Genomic DNA, 27,834 nt, shown 5'->3' on the forward strand with positions numbered 1-27,834 from the left:
CTGAGAGGGCTCGAACCGTACGGCACAGCCCCGACGCTCGCAGGAGACGCTCCCGCCTCCTCCACAGCGCCGCCATGCTGTACGGCAGAGGCCCTTCGCGCCGCGCCACAGCCCCTGCGGGGTGGCCGAGCAGCGCCTGAGCGGAGCGCGGCGGCGCCAGGTCGGTGCGGGCGCGGGAGCCCCGTGAGGGCGGGGGGGGCACGCGGCGCTGAGGGGAGGCGGCTGCTTCCCTCCCGGAGAGAGCGGTGGCGCGCGCTGCGGCCCCGGGGCCGCGAGAGGCGGGCCCAGGCGCGGGCGTTAGGTTCGCGTTAGAACCGGGCGTTCGGAAGGGGAAAACACCCCGCACTTTGCTTGACGTGGCTGCTCCTCGAGATGCTGCTGCAAAAGGGGTTTAGGGAAGGCTTTCTGAGGGAGACGACTGCCCAGAGCCTTCACCGACACTGAGCCCTGCTTTTCCCCTCTGTACCGCACATCCCTCTGTAGCAGACAGGGTGAGAGGTGGGCTGTCAGACCCCGCTCCGGTGCAACGCGCAGGCTGGAAGTTACAAACCTCCGAGAAAGTGGTTTGAATAAAACCTCTCCCTTCCATGTGATGATGTTTCGGGTTGCTGTGGGTACGATCTGTTCAGCGTTGGGACCAGAGGCCTGGGACTCGGCTCCGGGAGAAGAGGGCTTCCTCAGCCAGAGTGGCAGGGCGGGGCCCCTGCTCCCCAGGTCAGTGACCTAGACCAGCACAAACAGCTTTAACACTTGGCTGAGCTGTGGTGGTACAGGTATCTGCAAAAGGACGACTTGTTGGAGCACCACAGGTGCTTCACAGCCTTCGGCAGCGTTTTCTGTCCCTGTGCCCCGTGCCAGCTGTTGATTAAACGAGGGCGATGCTGCTGACCTACTTTGGGTGGGAGCTGTTATTAATGCTTGTAATGTGTTCTGGCAGCCTAAGGTAAAAGGCCTCAAAGCAGGCATTGATCAAAACCATACCACAGGGAACAAGGTCTTTCTCGTACAGAAGTGCTGGCTATTGGCCTCTACTGAAGCACAGTAGTGACCCTGCCTGCTGCTGTATGTAGTGAGGCGCATGGGATAAATACCACCGTAGCCAAATACCACCGTAGCCAAATCAAGAGGACAAAGAATCAGCCACTTTTTCTTGGGGAGAAGAAGCTGGCGGCAGAACCGTTTTAGGCTCTCATGGTTCAGCTGTCTCCGGAGCAAGGGCTTGGCTCACCAGGGGGCAGCATCCAACCATTTTTTTCAGAAACCATCAATCATCCGGTCCAGAGTTGAGGAGAGATGGCAGGAAATTAAAATACGCAAAAGAAATTTTGTAGAGCTAACATCACCTCCAGTGTAGGTCTGATTAATTTGTTTTCACTCCATTAATGTTTGAAAATACATGAAACAGGAGTTATTATCACTGTAGTAAATGGATTGACGACTTGTCCAGTATCGCTGCTGTTCCAAAAAAAAAAGGCAAACCCCCTCACTGTTGCCTCCTGCGGCACTAATCAATAAATCACTAGAAACACTCTTACCCACTGCAGCAGCAGTAGAAAGACATGACTAGAGCGTACTGAGAGGCCTTTGAATTAAAGAAACCTCAAGCATATTCAGATGCTAATCTTTTATGCTCTGCTGGTCCGTACATGCAAAGTTGTTTTAGCTGTTTTATTTTAGCCACTATCCTGAATTGAATCAGGCAGCGTTGAGCATATGCTCTTCCCACAGCATTTAGTTCAGATGCGTAGGATCAAGGGTAGAATTAAACCTCCCCAAACACAAAGCAAGTTTATGTGAAGAATGTTCCTGCCACATTATGGTATTTTGCTAATAAGGAAAGGCCTCAAACGTTGCAAAGATAGAAATCATTACCTTTGAACAGCGCCTACAGTGGCAATTTTGGAAAGAATTGATGATAACTTTGGAGTAATGCTTCTAAACTCTTTTAAGGCTAGAATCTTGGCAAATTGCCTGTTGTTACAGCCACATCATACACTGGCGTTACTGATTGCTTTCATTATTTTAGAGCTAGACTCTTGAGTCAACCGCAGCCTATGCAGCCCTGTTGAGACTGTAGCTTCTTTTAGATGCTTGTGTGTTTCTGAACACATCAGCACACACCCTCTCTTTTCTAGCTTGAAAGTGAGTCAGTTGCTTTCACTTGGCACCCTTCTTAAGTCATTTGGGAACCAGAACTATCCATAGCTGCCGCTGTGCCACTGGCAGGTGTTGTAAGGTTGGGGTGTCACCAGCCCTCTGGCTGTATCTCACAGCTAATGATAAAGCACTGTGCAGTTCCACAGGCTAAGGCTTTTCCATCAGGACCACCATCTTTAGAAGAAAGTACAAAGTCAGTGTAATGCCAATCTGCTTGTTTTTGCACATTCTCGCAAGCTCGATCACTGAGACTGATAGAGGCAAATGTCAGCAATGAGGAGTGGATTTTGCCTGTGGTGACAATATCAATAAGAGGACTAGCCACTGATACTTGCTGCAGTCAGCTCTGAGCAGGTGTGTCTCTGCTACACTTCAAAAGTCTTTCTCAGGAACCAGAGGCAGATTCTGGTTATCAGGTGTGGTTTCTAATGTGTCTCTGGCTCATCTTCTATAGCTTTCTACTCTCTTATTTCCATTCTTTTGTGGTTAGCATTGAGCTGATCAGAATAATTAGTGATATAATTTTTTTACATATATATAAAAAAATATATCTTAATTTCTTTTAAAAAGCAAGCATGAAGTTCTTAGTGGCAAACATTCTAGTGTCAGGAATCATTTACATGTAGCATTGTGTTTCTGCAGTGAAAGCATATTTTTTCAAACCTTGGGATTAAAAAAAACTTCTTAGAAGATAGCTATCAGACTTAATATCAGATTTCCACAGAATTTTGTCAGTTGTGGATAGTCATATTTAGAGTAATACATTAATACATTAGATGTGGTTTGATTTATTTCCAGGGGGAGATGTTTATTCAATGTAGTATAAACAGCATGGTATTAAAGGGGCAATGGAAACACCACTGTAATACAATTCAGAAATGTATATAAATCCATTCAATAAAAACAGGGGTTTTCTAAGGCATGAATTGGTTCTGTTAACAAGCACACTTTCTTGTTTTGAATTTATTGTAAGTACAGCTTGGAATTCTGTACTTTTTTTCATTCATATGAAATACATTTTGTTGCATTTGTCAATGGCTTCCTCATGTAGACAACCAGGACCAAATACCTCTTCTACCTAACATTTTAGAAATTTTGACTTTTCAAACACACCTGCTTGTCTTTCCTGTTTTTCTGGCATAGTTTGCTTAATGTCTTATGTTTCCAGGTTAGCCACCTGGCAGGGTGAGGGAAAGAAGAGAGATGTCAGGTAGATACCATCTTTGGAAGTCATCACATTGTTTCGTTTTTAGTGGGTGGGGTGGGAGATGGATTATATCAGGGGCTGGATTTTGTGGCATGACCTAATTATTTTACTGGAGTGTCAGTGAACTGTACTGGATCATTGGATGAACTAAGAGGTCTCTGCATAAGGTAGGTCTTTTTGGTTTCTTACCATGTCTCTTGTGATTGATTGCACTCTTTTTTCTTATTTTGTTTTTCTTCCCCTTGTTGTTCCTCTGATAGTGTGTAGCATGGTGTCCTTAGCATTAAGGAAGACGGATGAGGGAAAGTAAAAGTATGTGGAAAAAAGGCATGTCAAATGGTGAATACATAAGTGGAAACGGTGACATAGACCCTGGCAACTGAGAACCATATCCCGGAGCTACAAAAAGGACACAATAAATGGTAGCAGGGGATGGGTGGTTACCAGTCCTTAGACTTTTTTTCGAAGCAAGGTAAAAACTTCTCATGATTCAAATTGCTGAATATATGGCTAGTATTCTAACGTGTGAGGGTTATGCTGACAAGTGAGGACCCTTATTCAAAGACACAGATCCTGGCTAAACAAACGAAGTATTTTTACCACTTGTATTTGAAGCTTCTTAACTGACTTGTGTAGCAAGAGTTTTCCAGTATTACTTTTTGCTGGGTATTGCTTTACACTGGCATGAAGGAATCTGTGACTGTTGCTTACAATCCAATTCTGCTGTATTTTTCTGCATTTTTGATACCTGCTTTTAAGAGCTTTTTCAAATCAATCTTTAGGAGAGTTAAAAGTCAAACTGATAAGGGAGGAAAATGACCAATTTTGGTTTATGCGATTGAGATGGTGATCAGATTTCGATGTGAAGTCCACGAAGTTTACAATGTTTTGTTGAGGTGGGACAAATATATCCTGTTAGCTAATAATTTTTTATATAAGGTGTGTAAGTGTATCTGAAACAACTACATTGAGAAAGCTAAGAAAATTACACACATCACAGAATTACTCTAAATCAGGTTTTAATTTAAATTCCATTTAAAAAAGTAATTCTAAAAGAAAACCAACCATTCTAATATTTGCTGAGTGCCCCAAAAGGACATCTTGTTACAAAAAATACATCCTTCAGCTAGCAGTGTTTCCTCTGCTGCAAACATTTGTGCATAGGTTCATAAACCAACAAAAATGGTTTAACATTTCAGCTGTGTTGCTATTTCTCCCTTTGTTTGCCTTTTTTTGTTTTCAGAAATTTCTCTGAGAGTAGGACTTGTTGTTTGGAATGTAATCTATGCCATTTTATTCCTTCCTTCCTTAACATAGACTCTTCTGCTCATAGTTTGTTCTAAACTAATTGATTGCAAGTGAGGGAAAAAACCAGCAGAAAAAGATGAGGCTTCAGGTAACACGAGTTCTTGACTTCATTCAAATGCTACAAAGTATATTATCAAATAAGTGAGGGGAGAAAAGACAGAAACATGGTAGCCTTAACTGAGCTTCAAAGTTTTCATGGGAACTTAGAAAGTCTTTGAAAGTGGAAAGTTTTTTTCAGTCTACATGATAACCCTTTAAGATGCACAGTAAACACAAAATAGTCTAACTGCTTGTATAATCTGTTAAATGTTAGAATACAACTTTGCTGGCCATCTTTCTTCTCTTTTAGCTCTTTCCTATTTTAGATCTCTCCAGGCAGTTTCCTGATTCATACATGAGTGGTGCTTCCTTTCTCAGAATTCCTCTTTTACATGTTTTTTTACTCTTGAAAACAGCAAATTCACATAAAAGAAAACCCCTCCTGCTATTCTGAAAATGCAAGCTCAAAAGAATTTTCTTCCACTCAGTATTTCACGTGATCTGTGGGGTTTATGATAATGCGCTAGCTCTATTGTTTCCCTTTGTTTGGGCTTTTAAGAACCAGTCTTTGGCCAGGATTATTAGAAGAAGGGAATGCCATTTGTTGTTGCCAGACATGGATTTACTGAGAAAGCTTTAGCTCCGTGCTATGCACAGCAAGTGGGGATAGCACTGCCATGTTGCATCATGTGATTGCAGCTGTATAACCTCCATCTGAGACTGGGAGCTCGGTAGATGAGCAAGTCTGCTCAAGTTTGTGCAGACAGATCTGAGCTTAACTCTGTCAACTGTCAGAGCGAGTCAGTCTGAACTAGCCAGTTATTCTGACCTGTTGCCACTTGTGATGTTGCTCCCAAGTGAAGCCATCCTGGGTCTACATCTTCCCATAGATGTGCCCTGTGAATGCAGTATCCTGACATCCTGCAATACCAAATCCATCTTATAAGATCTTGTCCCTACATAAAAATATTACACCAATACATTTATAGCTCTCCACAGTTCTCTAACCTGGATATATCAATATCAGGGTAAATTTTTACTATCTACACAAGGGTAAGTCACATGAATAGTGTATAAGCATATGCACTTTGGAGTTCGTAGCATTGTTATGTTAGTAAAAACTTACGAAAAAATCCATACCTATATAGACCCTGTTTTGGGCAAAAAGGTAAATTAAAGAGAGGCATAAGCCAATGTCTAACAGCCTGCCAAAGAAACTTCTGGAGAAAAAATTATCCCATAATAATGTGTTACAAGATTTCAACTTTCTATTAACTTGGAAGCAACTTATGGACATTATCGCACAGTTTGGGTGCTTTAACTAACTGAACCTCTCACTTTATCTAGTTTGCAGTTATTGCTATTCACCACTTTTACTTATGTAATGAAATATCTAGACAACAGAAAGGGTTACTTTGCAGGCATGGCCTTCATCATAGAAGTAAGCAGTTGCGGGCAGGCAGAAGCAAGTTTGCTCCTCCCACGCTTTTAGCCTGAAGAATATGATTCAGCTCAAAGTTAGAAGTCCTTTAGAAGTGTTGTCATAGGACACTGCTCAATCTGGTAAATCTAGGCACTAATTTATGCTGCTAAACAGAAGCTGGGCTGATACCACGCACCAGTTCACAGCTAGCTATAGTTAACTGCAAGGACGTCTCCAAAGAATAGCTGCATGCTTACAGGACCAGATCAGTGCACAGAATGAGTTTTACTGTTTTAAGCTCTTTTCTCAGCCCAGCAGTGAAAGAAATTACCAGTTAATTTTAACTGTGGGTGGCACCAGGGATCGTCCAGACACAACCTGTTGTGGTTTCACAAGCAGCTTTCGACCAGACAGAAAATCACTGTCAGTAAAGCTGGAGTGCAATATTGCTTATTTTATTCTTTGTTCTGCTTGACGTATGGATTATAAGAAAATATTTGTTGAGCGAAAGCTCTGTTATACATGTAGGGATTATAAGAAAATATTTGTTGAGCTAAAGCTCTGTTATACATGAAAGGGATACTTCCAAGTTATTCTGTATTGGCATTGGGTACTGTGCTATATTGCAGGGTCTTGGTTATGTTTTGTTTAGAATTACTAAAAACACTTTGATCTTCACCTACCTCTTTTTCGCACAATTCTTTACTCAATTCATCCACTTAAATTTTTTTTATTCATCTCTTGTTGTGCTCTCAGGTAGTCCCTAATCCTTTCAAGGACCTCTCCCCTCATGTAACCAAGCCTGTTTTCAGTTCTTCAGCTCCTGTTTCTGCCACAATTGATACAGAACCTTTCTTTGAGTCTTTTCCAGGCTAGAACTTCAAACACTCGCTGACTAGCTCTGAGTTTTGTAGTGAGAATACAACAGAGAACTACTACCACATTGTGTTTGGTTTTTGTTTTTTTCTTATTATTTTCTTTCATGGTGCAGTTTACTTGCAGCTTGATTATATGGTTTCCACCTCAAATGAAACAATATAGACAGTCAAGCTGAGAACAAGGTTTATTAGAATAAGTCACCTCTTTTTTCTTAGAGCTGTTTGTAGCAGGATATTTTTCGCGATAGAAGTTATAGTAATTCAAAGGTACTATTTATAATGTATTGATTACACCTCCTTCTGTAGTTGCTGTTAAGCAATTTGCTATATGTACCTCTCCTCCCTCCAGTAGCACTCTATATATAACTCGCATGCCTAGGTCTTGTTTCTACAACTTCTGCACTGGCTGTACCATGCCACGTGTGAGCTGAAAAAAGAACTAAATCCCTTGGGCCACATTGCTTCCTGGAGTTGCTTGGTTGAACACAGTGCATTTACACTGAGAACAGATTTGGCTCATACCTGACTTTGTCAGCATTCACTGTGCTGTAACTAAGTAACAGGAACACTGTCATTAGGGAAGAGATTAATAGCTTTCTCTAAGGTTATTAGAGCGATGAGCACCTTTAAGGAGTGCAGAAATCTGTGAAAGGAGGAGTTGGGGAAAAGGACACAGCTCCTTTTAGAGTCTGTGTAACAGAACTGATAAGCTATTCCTGTGGTGCGATCGAATGTGACTGAATACTGCAGGCTCTTGGACTCTTATTCTGTAAAATTCACATCGGAGAAGCACAGGAAGAGATCGGAGAGAACAGCTTCTGCTGTAGTGAGAAAGGTACATGTTTGTATTTTCTTATTTCTCAGAATTGACATGATTTGTTACCTTACATAATGTCACTATTTTAAACAGTGAAAAGACTGTGAAAGAAGCGGTGTTTTCCACACTCTGACTGGTACTCATTGTCAGGAAGTCAGTCTGTGGGCAGCAACAGCTTTCACAGAGAAAGAGCAGGACATATTTGTATGTTATACATTTGTACTGTATTGTAAACCTTGACAGTTGAAAGAAGTGAGATGAGATAACCCTGACTAAATTGAAAATGTAATTTATGGCTATAAGCATGCTGGAATTTGGTACTCATCTGTATTCAAGAAAAAGCTGAATGCAAGTCAAGCTTCAGTCATATTTGTCTGAATAGCTGCTTTTGTAAATGTGTTGCTGCAGCTGTATTTTATGCGGGTTTTCATTCTCAAGAGGGAGTTCTGCTACAGCAAAATGTCTGTGAAGAACAGACAAAAAGCTAGTACTTTTGCTTGCTAGCCCTGTTGCTGCTTATACAGTATCTTTCTGATGCCCTTTACAGACATTCTTTACCTTCTGTCCTCTAAAAACAAACTCATATTTACCAGTACTGTCAACCACATGTCATGCCAGTGATCTCCATAAACAACCTTTACTTCATCTCTGCACTTAAGCTTACTTTTTTGTGCTTACTCAGCCATGGACTCCTCTAACAAAGCCCTCGGGTTCAGAATCTCATGCATTTGCACAGCACTGTAATATTTAAATGCAAAAGAAAAAGTTCCTGATTTGCAGCTTGAGTTTGCATCAGTGGAAAAAGAGTTTAACCACATTAACACTGCAAACAATTTACTTGTCACTCAAGTTTAGCCATATTTCTCAGCAGCCTGCAGCTGGTATCAGGTTTGTCTCTGCCAGTCCCACACTGTTGTCTTTCAGCATTCCTTCAGGATCACTGAAACTGGGAATTTTCTGAAAAAACGTAATTTTGGCAGTAGTAGTTGAAACCAGATCTGAATGTGTGAGGCCACCCATACCAGTTTTGCTAAAACGCTCTCAGAAGAGATTTCTCAAAAAGCAATTTCTAGCTCAAGTAAGAGATACTCTATGCCCACTCCAGCTACTTTTCTGGAGAGGGTGTTCACTCAGGATTTGAGACCAAGGTCTCATGCTCTGTTCTGTCTTGGTTACGCCGCCTCTTCCCACGCAGTGCTTTGGTTACTTGCTGTGGTGGATCCCACCTTGCCTGGCCTGTGAGAGCTGTTCATTTCCATAGAAATAAGCCGACATTTCAGCAGCGATTTCCCTCCTACTCTTTCAGATCCCTCAGTGGGTGTCCTCACTACCAAGTTTCAGTCATGCCCTCCCCTTGGCCTGAAAAGCAGCTTGTGGAGAGCAGAAAGCTGTGCTGGGAGAGATTTACACTAGATTAGCTGGTAGCCTTGAAAGCGGAGCAGGAGCACGCAGTGGGGATTTGGGACACTGAGAATACAGCCTTTGGATCTTTGTGATATAAGGACAGAATGTGAAATAGGTCTGTCACAGCTGATTATGCTGAGGATAGCTAGCCATTTTGGTCTTTCCTCTTCCAGCCCTTTCTCTCTACCGCCATTTGGGGCAAAAGAATTCAATGGGAGTTTGTTTTACTCCCTCCGGGGAACAGAAAATCTCAACGGAGAAAACTTTCTCAGACCAGCTTTTAGTGTACTGATAGGGCAGAGCACTTTCTGCTTTTAGCAGTCCACTGCCTCCCAGGTGGGATTTGTACAATTCAGCTGAGCTATGCCAACCACTGGTTTCAAACACTAGTATAAATAGTACAAATGCTTCTGGAGTGGGAATAAGGGCTGTCAGAAACAAATGCTTCCTAGGGGTACCTGAAATAATCTTATTCCTGAAAAGCTGTCTTTGCTTAAGGGCCAGTAAAGTGCATTTCTTATCCTTCAAGAATTCTTTCACCCCAAATTCTGACTTTAATCATGCAGTGTATTCAGTTCACTAGGCCAGTCTGGATCAGAATGCTACAGATCCACGCAGACCTGCTTGTTGAATGCAGAAGAGGCCTGTCTATGTGGCCAGTTTATTCTGAACTCTGCTTTTCTTTATGGGGCACATAACCATTATATAAACCTTTTGCTTTGAGTGACAGCACCGGATACCACTCAGACAATGGCTATTTTGAGGGGAGTTTTAAGTGGGTAGCAATTATTGTAACAGAAATCTATCTGTCTGGGGAGAATGGATTTAAAACCCTTATGCTTAGTTGGTGGGGCTTCCTAGTAGGCAACAGGCACTTTTCTGTTCCTTTCCTTTCATTTAGTATGAATAAACCTGTATTTGTTCTCTTTCAACCTCAGAGAGAGAAAAAGAAAAGACAGAAGGCCGGGGGGAGAGGGGGGAGGGAAGATCATCAGAACTTTGCATTTATAGAAGTCTGAATTTTTGTAGTCATGGTAGTGAATCTAAATTGTAATAATTTGAAAAAAACTAGGAAGAGGGAAATTTAGATTTCATGCAAGAAATAGTTAAAAATTATATAAAGTCTGTTCAGCTTGTTTTCATGATGTCAATGGAAAATCTAAATTTCAAACTCCCAGACTAAGTTTCTACTGAAATACAAGCTATTCACATTTGGCACATTATGCTAACTATTCTTCACAGTGTGGCATTCATTTGAAAATACGTAAACAATAACAAAAGAATAGGGGGTAAAAAGATATTTTTTGACCCTTAAAAGTACTAAAATATGAAGCTGTTGAATTGTGCTGCGTACAGCAACAGGATACAATATGTTTGGCAGAAGTTAGTTTAGACTGAGCAAAATCCTCTGACTTACTTGCTCTGGGAGAAGATCAAAAAAAGCAAAATGCCACAAGACAGAGGTTGCCTTATTCAAGACAGCATAGGACAAAGAGTCAGGAACTCCAGTCGCAGTCATGGCACAGCACAGATCTCCTCTGGCCTAGTGCATAGCAACAGACATTGTTAAAATATGTGTAGAAATGTGCTGACTCTTTTGCGTTGTTTTTGCAATGCTTCTTAAACAGCTAATATATCCTTACTGACATGCAAATTCTCTGCATGCTTTAGTGCATGAGATACTTAAGGGCATAATTTCATCAGAGGCTTTTAAAGAGTTTGAACTTAAAGATTTTTAACCCCTTTCTAAAAATAGGCAGTACAACTACCTCCTTCACACAAGTTCGTGTATAGGACTGTTTAATCTGTTAATTTGTATGGCCTTTGTAAAAAATCTCTAGAAAATTGTTTGCATTATTACATTATTCTCTCTGCAGACTTAGTGGCAGTGTCTCTGCAAGGAGTTGGGCCCCATTGTCTGCAGGCAGTCTGTTGTTGTAGGCCATTTCTATTATCCTCAGTAGCATCAGACCGATGGAGAGATTCTTTTGTGAGAAAATATTGAATGGTATAAATTTACCAAGCACTCCCCCTTCACCAGGTTACGTGAGCTAATAAAGTCTAAATTAGATTCTAAACCCTTTAGCATCAGAATGCTAAAATACTGTCTGGATGCTTGGAATCTCTTAATAAACTCTTAAACAACCAACCAGTACTCGACAGTTAGATTAAATGCATGAAAAATTATAGCAAGATTGGATGTAACATCATCTTTCCTCAAAGGCCTGATTTGTCAGCAGGCTGAAATCACTTAAGGAAAGTGTTTGAAGCACTGTTTGTCACCACATTTTCCCTGTTGTTCATAAACTCCCAAATAAGAATATCACATAGGTGTTTGCTGTCTTGGTATCCCACAATTGGTCTCTTTAGTTAGCGCAGATAAAAATCAATTTGCCTTTGCTCAGGTGTTATCCATATTTCCATGGCAGGGACTTTTCTGACAAAAATTCATTCAGCTTTACAACACTTTGAAAGTTAAAGAAGAAGCAGTAACTTTTACTTACTCTTGTAGCAACAAACATGTAGGTGAGACAGGTCACCCAAGACCAAATCAGAAGCATGTTGCCAAAATGAGACTGAAACCTGTCCCAGAGTCCCCTGACTCAGGATCACAAAGTTTATTCTCATGTGAGTCTGGGAGAACAGCAGTCTGATGTATGTGCTGTCTCTGTAGAAGAGAATTTATGATAATGTTTAGGACTTGACTTAATTTTCAGTACAAAGCAAAGCAATGTGAATTTCTCCAAGCTAAAATTGTAATGAGAAGTTCTGTGATTAGAATCACAGAATTATAGAATAGAATCATAGAATAGTTTGGGTTGGAAGGATCATCTAGTCTAACCCCCTCTGCAACGCACAGGGACATCTTCAGCTAGATCAGGTTGCTCAGAGCCCCGTCCAACCTGAACTTGAATATTTCCAGGGGTGGGGCATCTACCACCTCTCTGGGCATTTCACCACCCTCACTGTAAAAAAATTTCTTCCTCATATGCAGTCTAAATCTACCCTCTTCCAGTTTAAAACCATCACCACTTGTCCCATTGCAACAGACCCTGCTAAAAAGTTGTCCCCATCTTTCCTATAGGCCCCCTTCAGGTACTGAAAGGCCGCAATGAGGTCCGCCTGCAGCCTTGTCTCCTCCAAACTGAACAGCCCCGACTCTCTCAGCCTTTCCTCATAGCAGAGGTGTTGAAGCCCTTGGATCATTTTTGTGGCCTCCTCTGGACCCGCTCCAACAGGTCCATGTCTTACCTGTGCTGAGGGCTCCAGAGCTGGACGCAATACTCCAGGTGGGGTCTCACTAGAGCGGAGGCGAGGGGCATAACCCCCTCCCTCAACCTGCTAGCCATGCTTCTTTTGATACAGCCCAGGATACAATTGGTTTTCTGCACTGCAAGTGCACATTGGTGGCTTATGTCCAGCTTTTCATCCACCAGTACACCCAAGACCTTCTCCTCAGGGCTGCTCTCAATCCCTTCATCCCCCAGCCTCTATTGATACTGAGGGTTGCCCCAACCCAGGTACAGGACCCTGACTTAGCCTTGTTGAATCTCATGAGGTTCACACAGGCCCACTTCTCGAGCTTGTCCAGGTCCCTTTGGTGTGTCAACCACACCACTCAGCTTGGTCTCATCTGCCAGCTGCTGAAGGTGCACTCAATCCCACTGTCTATGTCTTTGGTGAAGATATTAAACAGTAAAAATTAGGCTTATAATGACTCACCTTAATTAGAAAAATGTTCTATCCAACAGTTTTCAGCCTCCTAAGTATTTTAATACCTGTCAGCTCTTGTTTTTGTATCTGTAGGAAATGAGGTCTTGTTAATTACTCGTAATGAACTAACCTTCAGAACAGGTAAATAATCAAATTTAATACTTTTTTAATCCACTAAGTGTGAAACTCAGTAAGGTGTATGTCCTCATCAAAACTCAGAGCATTTAAAGGTGCTTACTTTCCACATGTTTATTTTTCTTCTCACTATCAGTTTTTAGCAGGAGATTGTTTTGGTGTCTGAGAGAAAAACAGCAGCAATCAGTAGTTTAGATCAAATCTCCCTACACCTTCCTTTAACAGTGTTATGAAAGCTTCATACAGTTTTTATGAAACAGTGAGAAAAATCTCCATTTGAATTCATCTGGTTACATAGAGTTACCTTAAAAATTTATGTTACCAATTGTTCTAATCCTTGTTGTTCCACTTCAGGGAATTCTAAGACCAATTGGTTTTTAACAGGACCTGGAAAAATTTACCAGAAAGACTGATGAATAGCATTGCTGAAAGATCCTTATTGTAACCTTTGGTGAAATGGCTGGAGCCATCTGTACAAGGATAAAGAATATGATATATTATTTTGGGCTCCATTACATGGGGATTTTTATGTTTTTAGAAAAACTGGAGATCATGACATAGTAAGGGGGTAGTGAGTCCTCTAACTTAACAACTACTGCCATAATAATAGATCCCGAAGTCTGAGCCAGTCTCTTGAGGCTGCTTTTATAACCATTGGAATGACTTAGGTATTTTATCTTCAAGGGCAGGTAAGTTGAGGCAGCAGATTCCCACAATTTGTGTTTGTGTCTCTCTCTGAAAGTGTCTTTTTAAATCTCTGTAAGCTGAAACAGAGGTACTCCCATTTGAATACTGATTGTTTGGATCGGGGAAAACTGCAGAATTGCATTATCAAGTTATGATTTTGTCTTATGAAACCTGCCAAAATGGGTAAGACTAGATGCATAAGAAAATAACCCAGTGCTTTAAGAAGACTCATCAGTAGTTTGACAGGTTTGGGCATGAAATTTTAATATGTTTTCTTTTAAACTGTGTCTTCTCAAAAACAGATTTAGTGATATGTGTTATTCATTCCTTTCCATAATGTTATCCCTCCAGTTTTCTGTTTATTCCCTTGCTCAGTTTTTCATTTTGCCTGCTATTTTCCACTTCAAATTTTAGCTTTCAGAGAGAAGGCTCACTTTATCATGGTGTTTCTAATGCACAGAAGAGGTTGCAGTGCTAACCTGTATATTTGGAACCTCAGTACACACATTAAATAATAAGAACGACTGCCTTGTAATAAGTGGTTATAGGAAACTTGACTATGTGCAAGTTCAGTTTTATTGCATATTTAATGAATCTCATGAATCCACATTAAAGCTAAAATTACAGTTGCGTTTTCTAAAGCTGTCATAACATGACTGTCTCTTAGGCAGTCGTAGTTTTAAATTGGTTGAATTACACACTTAATTTTCATATCAAATATTTTCCAGCTAGGAATATGAAAGCAATTACCTATTTGGTACAGATTTTTTCCCCCCCCTTCTGGGTGCGTGACCATCACCTGATGCATCTTGCTCTAGGCCAGCCACTTTTACAGTCTACTGCTATCGCTACATTCATTTTCACATTAAAGAAGACAGAAACTAGGAAGGACAAACGTTGAAAAAAAAGCAACTGTGTTTAAAAAAAAAAAAAAGAAAAGAAAAACAAAATATGTCTGGTTTGCTCCTTTTTAAAGTTACCTTCTTTGGAAAGCAGTTTTCAGAGTAATTGCCTCCTAAAGGAGCTCTACTAAGAACAAGCCATGCTGCCACTTTATGAAGGCGCTGGAGTGTTACACAGAAATAATAATAATAAAAAAACTCCAATAGTTGAAAAACATTTCTTAGTAGAGCAAAAACAAGTGATCTTGTCTAGGAATGGAAGAAAGAAGCATGTATATAGGCTGTTGCTACCTGTGAGCAACCTCTAAGGTTCTGTAGAGGCAGGTGGGCTCTGATGTTACATATGGTAGCATTCATGCAGGACTCAAAAGTGCAAAGATCTAACTGTGGCACTGTAAGAAATGGATCCCTCTGAGCACTTAGTGATAGGAATGGCCAAGCTGAATTGCTTCCTTGCTTAAGTTTTAGATGTAAGACCATCCCCAAATCACACACATTTGAGCTTAAATTTATGGCTTTTTTTTATCTTCTTGACAAATATGTTACACAAAATGGGTAAACAATCCAGTGCTAACAGCCACTCACCAGTCTAGACCTGAAGAGACATGAATTGAAATGCAAGTCAGTATTTTGCCTTCAGAAGGGATTCTTGGGTGAACTTGAAGCTGAAGATCCAAAATTTGTTTCCTAGGTGGCCCAGCAGAACGATCAGTTGTTGCCCTTCCAGACAAGCTGAAGGGCTGTCAGGCTGCTTGTGCTTTTGCATAAGGGATGGCTAGAACAGATAGAAGGCTCTGGCTATCTACCTAGTTCAAAAGCATATCCCACTTTACACATTTTTGTCAAGCTATTTGCATCTTGGTATCAGAATGTCACACGGCAGTACCTGCCATGGGTGGCAGCAGCCTGAATACAATTTAAGCCTTTGAAAAAATAGGGCATGTAATTCTAAAACAAGGCATCTATCTCTGCACAAAGTGTATTATTTTAAAACAATGAAAAAGGGGACTGCTGTCCAAGTAAGGATGAGGGTGAAGTATTTGTTTGTTTGAGATAGATAGGCTGAAGTTATTAAAAATCAGCAGGTCTAATCCAAGTTGAGTGCTTTGCTCTGCTCTGGCTAATGGAGACACGTTAAGAAATAGCATTTCACAGGCTGCAAATGGTAAAGAAGTTGTCCTTCTTTAATACATGGGCTTTTGAGCATGTGGTGTCTTGTAATTTTGGTGTATAAAGCCTGTAGCAGAGTGGAAAAGTAAGACAATGGAAGTCTGGTTTGCTGACCTAACCTTCCATGCCTGGGAAGCAATGTGAAAATGGAGGAGCAGGATTTTACCATCAAGCAGGTCCTTTTTGTTAAGATGTAAAAAAGAAGTCTTCACAGTCTGTTCCCGGTCCAAAAAAGAAGTCTTGGCATTCCTGCAGGACAGAGCTGGGGGGTGGGTTAGCCTACAGATGCTCTCTCTCCCCATTTTGAGAAATCTCATGAAATTGTCTCATATCTATAATGAGTGATAAAGCAGGAAAGCCATTCCTCAAAAAATATACCACCTAGTTCATCCTGCAGGTATAACCCATTCTTGCTGTCTGACAGATCTTTGAAGGGCAGTCCCAAACATGCTGGCAGAATCTCAAAGTGCCAAAGCAGCAGCCTGTAGCAAGTTGTACTCAGAGGATGCCAAAGCATCCATTGTAACCAGAGGATTTTGTCTGGCAGTAGTCTGAAATAGTTCTGAATGCCAACAGTCTTCAGTTCTAGAAGGGCCTGAATACGGTTGGACTGCCACCAAGTGAGCCGCTGGTATGCAGGGCTCATGCAGCTTCCCTCGTCCAGAGGCAGGAAGGTCCGATACCTGCTGGCATCAGTAAATGGTTTCTGGGCTCCATCCCTTCATTGCAGTTGAGAACAATTATCTCTCAGCTATGTCAGTAATCCAAATCCATCAACAATGGCCATACAATCAACTAAGCCATGAAAGCCAAGTGAAGACAAGCCAAGCTAAGCTAGAGAGATATTTTTCTGTTAAACCGATGATATTTTCATAGCCCAATCCAAGTTCTCAGTGGACATAATGCGGAACATCTTTATGTAGAACAATTAGAAACAGCAGAAGTCCCATCTAGAAGGTGCAGGACAATTAGGACTGATCAGTAGAAGTACTAGTGTATAGAAGGGAAGAAGAAAAATTGACATCCAGGCTGTCATGATCCTGTTGAGGTAAAGAAGCAGGTTCTTACTAGCTAGGAAACGAAATTCAGAAAGTCCAAGAAGCAAGATTTTTCATGTGCTAATGATGCTGGAGAGTCCTGAAAAGAAATGTCTCAGGTCAGACTTTGCAAGAAAAGCATTGAAGGTAAGTATTAACACTAGTGACTACTTAAAAGCAAGAGAAACAGACTTTTAACTACTCCAAACAAATCATACTTGCTCTGCAACTAAAATAAGTGGATGGGTGAACAAACATCAGCTGTACTGTAGGCTGAGCATATCTCCATGGAAACTCAGTCATCTGCTGAACTCAAAATGTGTTCTGCTAGATGATTCAAAATTTAAAGCAGTGGGATAGATTTTTCCCATGTGCAATTGTGTATATGCCAAGTTCCACTACAGAACGGAGGTCTGACTACCCATAAAACTTCAGATTTTCCTGGACAATTCTGGGGGAAACATACAAAAAAGGGAAGGAAGAACAGGTAGGAAGAGATCTGAGGGAATATTTGGCTAATCATACAGCCCCTTTACCTCTGGTCTTGGGCAACTTAGGCAAAATTTTTGAGAATGTTGTAGCACCTGTTGGAGCAATGGTCTTGCTGAACTCCAGTTAGGTGGCACATTAATAAAAGTGCAAGTGAAAGCTGTTCACCATTTTTAGCAAGCTGGAAGAGAAAGAGACTTAATAGAAAGAATCAGAGACAAGAGTCAAGTGTCAAGTCCTTTAAAAAGAACTATTTAAAAAACAGTACAACTCAAGCCAGCCTGCTGAGGTTAAGTTGGTTCTGAATCCTTTAGACCTGTATTCAGATGCCTATTTAGACCTAAAGGACAAATGAACTTGGCATTCATTCATCCCAATACTAACGAGCATATTCCAACCTGTGCTCTCCTCCCAGTGTGCAACTGTCGTGCCCCACCTGTGGGAAGCAGAGGTGGAAAAGTGGAGGTGTTATAAGCTACATCGTCAGAAATGAGGTGTGTTTTGGGTTGTATGAGAGGAGCTTCACATGCACAGACTCCTCAGGCAAATCATAACCCTTAGTTTGGCACCCTCTCAAAGGCTAAATCAATTCCTTAATTTTAAGAACCCTTTCTTTATCAGATCTTTTGTGCTGTGACTCCTGCATGGAAGTAAATGCATCTTCCTGTATACTGGCTTGTCTGAAATCCATGTGAGTAAATGGCTTTGATGGGATTTATTTCTTGAGCTGTACAGGATGGCATGCATCCCATATGCTGAGCTTTATGTTCAGATGCCCTAAACTCACAAACAGAAACACACACCACCTGTGCTGCATGCACATAGCCACCTGCAGCTATGACACTGAATTTCAGGGGGAGAATAGGCACAATCCCATCAGATAATTTGAGCTGGCCCATCAGAGAAGTACAATGTGCCCTTTTGTTACATGTCTTCAATTTCATGAGCCTGAGCTCTTGTGTGATTCAGGGATTCAGCTTTATGTTTTTATAACCAGTGAGAAAACATCCCTACTTTATAAAAAGCAGTGTATATTTGTTCTCAAAAGTATCAGATTGATGGCTTGTGTCAAAGGTTTTATAAGCAGGAAAAAGGCTACTATCTCCTGTATACCATTCCACCTGGGTACCTCTGCTGCAGGCTCTGAAAGGAATGAGGCAGGTCAAGTCCTACTGAAACATCAATCTCGGCTTCTATGGAGAGCATACAAGAAGGGCAGGCACTAGCAAAGAGGTCTGCATGCAAGGTAGTGACTTAGGACCTGCAGACTGATGTGAAACAGAATGTTACCTAACAGTATCCGGTTTCTGCTGATACTGTGCTCAGAATTAAAGGGTGAGATGTTCCATATTTTCTTACCAAGGCCAGTTTAAAAGTTCCTCACTGCTCAAAAATTAGGAGAGTGCGATCATGTGCAGGCTCTAATTTAAGATTTTAAATCCTTTGAAAAATGGTTAGAACAGACTTGATGCTGAGGGGCTCCTTGTGCAGTGGCATGCTTGGAGCCAGGACTGAGCAGCTGTGTGGGGGAAGGGACCAGAGCATTAAATAAAGCTACTTGTTGACTGCCTGTAAAATTGGCTTCTAAAGGGAGTGCCACAGAGCACCATCCATTACCAAGTGACAGAGAGTCATTTTGAGTTACTCTGGACAATATCATAATTAAACTCTGCATGTTCCTGTTCAGTATGGTTGGTTGTGGGTTATTCAGCTTAATATTTCAAAAAAGGATAGCTCTCTCCCGTGCCACCTTAACCCTGGGCTGTTTTTCTCTTTCCTTCCAGATGCTGGAGAGCTCTTCAGTCGTTTTGTTCATTGTCTTCGTCCTGCTTGTCATTTTGCTGCTCTTTTCGGTGCTCATCAGGAAAAACGGCACTGCTGCAATTATCTGGAATCTAGTAATCCTGGAGAAAATAAACAATTTCATCATGAATCAGAGCAAAGAACAGAGGATTTTGAATTTTGTGCTGCAGAATGCAGTTCGAGGAGACCCCTGTAGTGTGCTGGACACTATAGATAAGTACTGCTCCCAGAAAGAGTGGGCCATGAATGTGGGCAGTGAGAAAGGTAATTGCAGCAGGGATCAGCACTTAAAAGATCCTTCAAGATTAGCATAGTACAGGACATCTTATTGTATTCGCATGTATTCCATCTGCTGCTGGAAAAAAAAATCCACAACAGGCTTGTGCTCAGCAGAGTAGTTCTATAAACAGTAGTGCATGGTTGTGCAGATGTCTTTAAGGAGGGGTATCCAGTGAGTAATCCAGGAAGTCATAGGACCAAATCTGGGTTTGTATGTTGTGTACATTGCAAGTGTGTAAGCAGAGGGTGGCAATTTATGGGAAAAATCTAGAGCTGCGTTTACACCTCAGTTCCTGTACAGGGTGGCCTTAAGGCATAATTCATTATGTTAAGTACTTTCAGATCCTTAAGTGAAAGATAGCAGATTGAGGGGGAAAAAAAAAAGTCTTTTAAACCATATGAATTTTATATAAGCAAGCATAAGTTACTGGTGAAGGGAGAAATCCTACCTGTGTAATACACAAAAGCAGCTATCGTACATCGTTGCTATTTAGTGAGTTAATAATTTTGTTCTTGCCTCCTAAAGGAAAATATGTGGACAAAACATTTTTTTTTTTTTTTCTTAGCTGCAGGAAAGCGACAATTTTTTCAAAAAACTGTAATGGTAAAAATGTTAACATGTTCCCTTATGAATTAGACACAAAAGTACCTCTTGCTGGGAAATTGTGGGGAAATTTGCTTAGTCTGGGAATAATGTAGCTAATGAAATACAACTGTAAGCATTGTAATAAAAATGCTTCTGTGGTGGGTATGATTTGTGAAACTAGCTCCTCTGCATACCAGGCTGGGGTGCTTAGGGCAGCAGAACAGTAGGTGGTGGCTGAGTAGGAATTCTTAAAGCTCTAAACTTTGATCATTTGGGATTATATTCTTTAAAATTTCATTCTAGTTTTGCTCTGACAAGATGACCTTTCCTCAGGTAAGAGCCATCAAAGTTAATACATCTTTACTTCCTTTCGAGCGTGACCATATGATCTCAAGATCCAAACATCAGCATCACCCTATTCAGAAACAAATGACACTCAGGAAAATATCATATAATGAAATGTCTATGTGCATTGAAAAATTCCATGCCTCAGAGTAAAATCCCTTCAAATACTTTTTCAGATTAGTTATCTAGTTTGTAGCAATATAAGTAAGAAGATACAGTTTTCTCACAAATAAATCCCTTTCTTCAAAAGGACTGAATATAGTACACTGTCACTTCTTTTGGGGAACATTTTTTTTGTTGTTAACAATTGACTAATGTTTTCCATCCCACAAATTCATCTAGTGAATCCAAATATTTTGCAACTTTATAACTAGACTTTTCTTTTTCCCTTTAAAAGCAAATATTTCAGATAGATTTTTTTTTTTTTTATCAGACTCCTGCGTGGGATATTTGCAATAAATATGAGCACTCAAAATTCAGGAGTTATATATTTCACAAATATGGCCAGTCTGCAGTAAGTTCTTGGAATAAAACCACTGCATTTTTCCCTTGTAACACTATAAATATTTCAGTGAATTCAGGCGCTTCCTTTCTCAGAAATGTTTATATTGTGAAACTAAGATTTTTTTTTAGTTGGAAGTTTGCATTTTGAAACTTAGAATGTGCATGATCAACTTGATCACAGATCAGCCAATCTGCAAAGGAAATAGTATATAATTTGACACCAGTCATTGGTTTTTGAATGGCCTGAGCAACTGAGTACACACACTTTGTAAGTTTCCTGTCAATATCTTCTTGTTCTGTATGCGAACCAGTTTGATTTTGGCAAAAATTAACCTATTCCCATTTTATTCAGGTTTAATTCTAGACAAGACAGTGGAAGAGGTTAATCCATCAGTTGCACTGGAGCTGGGAACATACTGTGGCTACTCAACAGTTAGGATTGCTCGGCTGCTGAAGGCAGGAGCTCATCTTCTCACTGTGGAGTTCAACCCAGAATTTGCTGCTATAGCTAAACAAATCATTGAGTTTGCTGGAGTACAAGATAAGGTAAATACCATTTGTCTCTGTTTGGTATGAGGAAGCAATACATGGAGAGTGGGACTTAATCCATAGAAACAACAATAATAGGTTTAAATTTTGTTATTTACTTGTCAAGCAAGTACAACACCTTAAGTGTGTAGGAACATGCAGAGTCTAACCATCAGGCTTGACAGTAGGGAAAAGCTACCAGTACCTATGCAGAGGACCAGGGTCATCTGCTCTTTTGTATATACAGTGCAAGTGAGCTAAATACGTTATCATCAGTCAGGGGTCCAGGTAGGATGCAGATCCAGCTGGGAGTCAGGGCAGAGTTTGAGGCTTACCAAGATGTGTGTGTGTGACCAAAGCCCCATCAAGGCTGTTCTCCAAAGTTCTTTGCTACGTGAGTCAGGGTGACGATTTGGAGAAGCAAGATGAGAAACAACCATATACATCCATATCTCCTGAACATTTTGAAAGCATTTAGACTTCATCTTCCAGTTTGGCCTTTTCACTATCCACTGGTTAGTAAGTAGACAGGCCATTTGCCGAGAGCCTATTTTCAAAACCCATAGTGACTGTAAGAATAATACAGGCCTGGAGGGAGGCTCCAGAGTCAGTTATTTCACTTATTACAGACACAGGACAACAGCACACACAGAGCTTTTAATAAAATTAGTAACTACTATTGCAAAATTGGTTAGATTTATGCCATTATTGAACTGCAAAGCTGCCCCACAGATTCCTCCTCCTGATAATCAGAAGCCTTTCTGTGATTTCCATCTGGTGTTTTTTCATAGACATTTTGTACTGTTTTTTTCTTGCATCCACAACCCTTATTAATTTATCTAGTTCCATGCTTAGTTACAGTCCCTGACCTGTCACAGCAGTACAGCTGAGGACTTTGCTATGTTACCTCCCAAAAGCTAGACTAGTTTATATAAAGAAAACCAGAATTCTAAAAGGTTCAAATCAGTGTGAAGACTGAGTATAACAGAAAACTGAACCATAATCTATTTGTTACAAAAGTTCTCAAGAAGCAGTTGCATTACATGCAATGGACTTCAGATGAGATGTACTTACCCAGATCTAGTTGGTCACTATATATATATACACACACACACATATAAAATTTTGTTCAATCTGAGGTGTCTTGACTCTCTGTACAGTTGGTTGAGAATCAGGTGTTTCCAGTCTATAATCCATCTCAGCCCAAGGCAGACATCTACAGCAGGTCAGGGGATTCATGCCTGAGAAGTGCCTGTCTATTCGATTAGAGAACTCACTTCAACGCAGATGATAAAACTAGAGGAAATAAATCCCACCATGTGATCTTCTAATGCATTTCTTAACTTCTTGAAGAGAACCTGAAGTACTGGTGACATCTAAAATTGCATTTTCCCCATCTGATTTAATCTCCTGATCAGCTGTGAGTCATAACCAGACAGATTTCCTTACCACTTTTTTCATCCACTCACAGTATATGGTGCTTGCTTAATAAAACAATGTGCAGCAGCTGCTTTCAGTTTAACAGTACTTATGCCAGTAAACCTGTGAGGAAAGTGCAATAGCCTCTGTCCTGCCTCCTCCCTCTTTTGGCCATATCACTTTTACATACTATAGCCTCCAGCTTTATTCTAAATTAATATTCTCTGTATTTTTTGCTTCCCTTGGACTACAAGATTAAACTGAGATACAACTGAAAAAAGGTAATTAAAAGTACTGTTTTCAACAGAAGATTCCCATGTTTCCAGTAAGGGAGCACATTATCCAACAGAATCAACAGGTCACTTTTTCTGCTATTATTACAAAAAACCCCAAACCCATATTTTGGAACATAACTGAGTTGATTTGTCGAAAAGAAAAAAGAACACTTGAGAGAACTCTACGAAATAATTCAACTGACACAATATCGAGCTATAAACAGGATCACTGATGTCTGTTTAAAACGAGCTAGAGGCATGTGCTTTTTGTTAATGGTTCACAATTCATCAGCTGGATTTGTATTTCAGGTAAAACTCCTAGAAGGCCCTTCAGAGGAAATTATCCCCCAGCTGAAGAAAAAATATGAAGTGGATACTCTGGATTTTGTCTTCCTGGACCACTGGAAAGACAGATACACACCAGACACCATCTTGCTGCAGGTCAGTTTGTGCAATTCCAGTCTTCAAAGTAAAGCAGCAAATGCTTTGATGTCTGTGAGGCCTATATTCTTTATGAAGGACCTCATCCTCTGTAAAATGAAGAATGGCAGCCAAAATAGCAACCTTACAAGAAAAGAGGATTTGGGGGACGGGATCCCAAACTTTTGTCAGGGACAACTGCTGATACTATGTAGCTCAGGAGTTGGCAAATATTGTTGAACCATTTTGTTTCCTGAACAAGTGGGTCTGCAGTAGAAATCCCAGCTGGAGGAGTGCATGGTCTGGGTTTTACATTCCCTAGAACGAGTGTCTGCGTGGTCACTAACCAGAACACTTGACCCAAACCATCCTGATCCTGAGAGAGCAGAGACTTAGGACATGCACATTCCAGCTCCACCTTTCTAATTTCCTCAGTACCCCTTTTTTTGCCTGGGTCTGTGGTGCCAGCAGAGCCTTTTGATGAAATACTGCTTTGGTAGCACAGCTGGATATCATCTTTATGTGAGTCTTTATTCCACTTAATTAATTGGTTGCAAAGCTACCTTTGGAGTGCAGACTTTCCCAGTCAGGCACTTGCTAGGGAAGTGCTGTCCAACTCTATCTCCAGCCCCAAATGTGGAAAAAATAGCTTGTTTCTTCCCAACCCACCTTAACCATTACTGTTAGCATTACAAAATGAGTTTAGTGTAACAGCAGTAGGCAATGATAGATGAGGTAACTACTAGAGGACTTCTGTATGGGAAGGTATTTTCAAGTGTTAAATAACTGAGATTTACAACATCTGTATCTATCAACACAGCACATACAGATACTCTCCTAGCTTTGCAGCTGCAGGCTGTCAAAATTTTCTACAACTGCCTATTTGTGTGGAAGTGTCATTTTTCAATTATTTTCTTCACAAATAAATCCACTTTTTTGAGGCTGCCTCTTACACTGAGAACCTGCCAACTACTTCCTGACCATTGCTTGAGGACTACAACACTATTTTCTCATCCTGGCTCTCTTGTTTTTTAATTTAAGCCCTGTCCTCCAGATAGCTGTCTGAAAAGGAAATTTGTTTGGGGTTAGGAACAGCCAGTATTGAATTTACACAGCAGTAGCTGAAGAAAATGTTCCCTTCCTACAGTTATTTTGTACCCAGAGACTGTTTTCTTTTAAACTGGCTGTGTAAGGATGACTGAGCTCTTTCCACTGAGAAGAGCTAGTGCATCCTTATCAGAGCTTAACCTTCACAACACAGCCAAAACAAACCGGTAGTTTAGTTCCATCCTAAGGGTCAGTCTGATGCAACTGTGACACAAAGTTGCTTTGCTTAAAAAAACCCAATTTATGGAATGAAGAGAAGAAAGATGAAGAAAACATCCCCACATTTTCTCAGATGTTACAAACCTTTTAACATGTATTGCAGTATGAACAGTGAATATGAAATATGAATGTAATCAGATGAAACCTATATTGAAAGTGGCCCAGACAGCATTCCTTTTCATGCTTTGTAGAAAAGCCTGACACAAAGATCATCTGAAATCCCGGTGACCAGTGGAAAATACAGCATGTCGTCACTTTTAGGCTTCTATAAGCTGAGCAACAGACCAGAGGATATTTGCCATGTCTCTAAAATTGCTTCTACTGTGCTGACTGGTGTTCAGTTACCAGAGGCAAGAGCAGCAAGCTTAACAGCCTCCACAGCACACTCATCCACAGGACTTCTCTGATACACCAGGAGTGACAAAATACACCCCATGTTTTGGCTAAAACTGCTGCCTGTATCCACAGGATAACAACCAGCCTGATTAACTACAAACTGTTTTAAAACAGCTGGTAAGCTCAGATAAGCAACTTCTACTAGACAGAAATACCAGTAAGCATTAGGTTTGTAGGTTTACTGAGGATAAACATTGCACTTGAAGTGAATATTGCAAGTTAATTGTGCCTTGTAGAAATTTGTTAGAGTGATCTTCATTGTGCACAAACCCTGCTTCATGCCCAGCTCCTGAGCAAAGTGGCCAAAAGTTGAACAAGATGAAAGGAAGACAAGCGCAGAAAATTCTCTTTTATTCATTTAGCGATTTTGGAGTTTGACTGAGAATGGCCAAAGCAGACTGGTACATGCCAGTCTCTCAGGTGACTTTAACAGCTACTACAACATTTTAATGCCATATTAAGAAAGTTTTCAAACATTAGGCATGACAGCCAAAACAAAACCATCTTACCCATCATGTAGACATAGTTGGAAAGAGTCTAAGCAGGAAGCTACACACCTCCAGTCCACCCAACATGTTACCAGCATCTCTAATGTTCTACTGATTGTGTTAACAGAAAAAGTCACAATATTAAACATGACAACAAAGGGCTGGAGAGTTACTCAGCTTCTCCCATGTCATTTTTCCCCTCCAAACCCACAGTACCATGGGTATTTGGATGCAGGCACTGGAGTATGGCATGGTTAATATGAAAGCACATTACATTCAAACCAATGTCTGCTTAACAGCCACCATGAAGCAATTTCTCTTTTTTCTAGGAATGCAACTTGCTGAGGAAGGGCTCTGTTGTTCTGGCTGACAATGTCATCGTCCCAGGAGCTCCAGAATTCCTTAACTATATCCGCAACAACCCCCGTTTCCAATGCACTAACTACCCATCTCATCTGGAATACATGAAAGTGCAGGATGCTATGGAAAAGGCTGTGTTTTTGGGATAGAGAGAAGCATTAATACTCAACCTTTATTTCAAATGACATAAATTTAACTGCATAGGTTAACTTGTCCATGCTTTAAATTCTGGAGTGTTTTTTTGTATTTTGGAGCCTGCAATTAAAGCAAGCACTAGTGGAGATCATTTTAGACCAGGTGGAAACCAAGATCGGGAGTGAGTAGGGTAACTGCTCAAAGGACCATTCCATTGTTTCACATAATTCAGCAAACCCAAGGTGACGTACATTGCCTTGCCTTGACCAACACATCATCGAACAACACAGTCTGTTATTTTGAGCTCAAACCTGAACCACCACAGTTTGTGCTCAGCACAGGGTGGGAGAAAGTCGCTGCAACTTCTGAAGACTTGTGTCCTCAAGCTAAATTCATTAATCGTTATCAAGAGTGGGGAAAAAAGTATGCATGTTGCAAGAAAAGACCATTTCAGGAGCCCTGATTTTGCTAAATTGCCTGCCACAATGCAGTGAAAGCACCTATCGTGGTATCAGATAAATTTTTGCAAAGTTACTGCAAAAGGTAATTATCTCTGTGCTAGAGAAAAGGGGCATGCACTGAAAGAAGAAGAGAGCCATGCAGTGATGAGAAAATACAATAGAGTTTTGCGGAAGTCAAAATTATTAATCTGCCCGTGCCCAGGTAGGGAAAACTGTAGTAGTAGATTAAAATAAACACAGTAACAGACAGGTAGCAAAAGGAGCAGGCTCTTTCCAAAAGAACACCAAAACTACATAGTATCATAGACCTTGAGAAAATGCTGTTTATCCCCTTACATCTACTTATCCTGTCATTATATTGTATATACATTGTGCATGCTTTTTAGGGGAAGGGCAAGATGCTTAGCCTGAAGTGCTGTATATGTTGAAGATGCTGTATAACAATAAAGACCAGAGAGAATGGGTTTTACCAGCTGGGTCTTGCGCACCCTGGTTAACCTCAGTGTCGTTAGCACCATGTGAATAGTGAGGATTCTCATTGAGAAAATACCAAGCCAAATCTGAAGTCTCTAACTCATCTGACCAATGCAATAATCCATTGGCATTTCCTGGCATGTCCTGCTGTGATTATATAATGAGACAATTGTCACATTTATAAATAAAAACTAAAAAACAATAGAGCAGGCACGTGACTTCCTTTGCTTCCCATGAATTCTGCACTGCACTTGGGATTTCCAGCCTTGTAACAGCCACAGAAAGATCCAACAGCTGAAAATCAGAGTGGAAATCAGGGACAACCATTACCATCTTTCCCATTATGGATTCTTTCAGACCTGTTACCAGCCTCTTCCTTTTTTAGCCCACCTTACTGAAGTGGTATCTACCCCAGCCTGTGTGCTACAGCAAATCCATCTCCAGGACACCAATAATGAGCATAGCAAAGGTGACAGAGTCAGTTTAGAAATGGTCCAAGTGACCAAGCAAACGCTCGTGACCCAGCCAGCTTCTAATTGTGTGCATTTCACAGGGATATGACAAGACCACGTTATGAGAGTTTCTTTAACAGTTTAAACTCTCACACACTGAGAGAGACACAAGATGTACTATACTGGATTGGATTATGCAGAAGCAGCCCCTTGTGA

The 27,834-nt window shown here is 40.8% G+C and overlaps 2 protein-coding genes across 8 annotated transcripts in view; one reads left to right on the forward strand and one right to left on the reverse strand.

Annotated features, from left to right (window-relative positions):
- Window positions 1-669, reverse strand: part of TXNRD2 (thioredoxin reductase 2) — a 39,036-nt gene extending 38,367 nt beyond the window's left edge. For 2 of the 4 annotated variants that reach the window (XM_075434706.1, XM_075434707.1), the window contains exon 1: window positions 1-113. In XM_075434706.1, the coding sequence (XP_075290821.1) occupies window positions 1-76 (76 nt within the window). In that variant the 5' untranslated portion in view covers window positions 77-113. Of the gene's footprint in view, window positions 114-550 lie in introns of those variants that run through there. The other 2 variants (XM_075434704.1, XM_075434705.1) reach the window with 2 other exon arrangements.
- Window positions 79-27,368, forward strand: COMT (catechol-O-methyltransferase). 4 transcript variants are annotated; one of them, XM_075434709.1, is made up of 6 exons: window positions 7,416-7,847; window positions 17,783-17,861; window positions 19,152-19,434; window positions 21,237-21,430; window positions 23,416-23,547; window positions 26,066-27,368. In XM_075434709.1, the coding sequence occupies exons 3-6, from the start codon at window positions 19,152-19,154 to the stop codon at window positions 26,243-26,245; spliced, it is 789 nt and encodes a 262-aa protein (XP_075290824.1). In that variant the 5' UTR covers window positions 7,416-7,847; window positions 17,783-17,861; the 3' UTR covers window positions 26,246-27,368. The 4 variants fall into 4 exon arrangements, with proteins under 4 accessions (XP_075290823.1, XP_075290825.1, XP_075290824.1 ...); XM_075434708.1 differs by lacking the exons at window positions 7,416-7,847; window positions 17,783-17,861 and adding an exon at window positions 79-160; XM_075434710.1 differs by lacking the exons at window positions 7,416-7,847; window positions 17,783-17,861 and adding an exon at window positions 693-714.
- The last annotated feature ends 466 nt before the right edge of the window (window positions 27,369-27,834 follow it).

This window comes from Opisthocomus hoazin, chromosome 13, assembly GCF_030867145.1.
Source record: "Opisthocomus hoazin isolate bOpiHoa1 chromosome 13, bOpiHoa1.hap1, whole genome shotgun sequence".
Classification (NCBI taxonomy): domain Eukaryota; kingdom Metazoa; phylum Chordata; class Aves; order Opisthocomiformes; family Opisthocomidae; genus Opisthocomus; species Opisthocomus hoazin.

Bases quoted from the DNA above. Each gene is read 5' to 3' on its own strand.
- COMT (XM_075434708.1), top strand. From the start codon at position 19,152: ATGCTGGAGAGCTCTTCAGTCGTTTTGTTCATTGTCTTCGTCCTGCTT. The intron at 19,435-21,236 runs GTAATTGCAGCA...CATTTTATTCAG, and splicing joins GAATGTGGGCAGTGAGAAAG to GTTTAATTCTAGACAAGACA. The intron at 23,548-26,065 runs GTCAGTTTGTGC...TCTTTTTTCTAG, and splicing joins CAGACACCATCTTGCTGCAG to GAATGCAACTTGCTGAGGAA.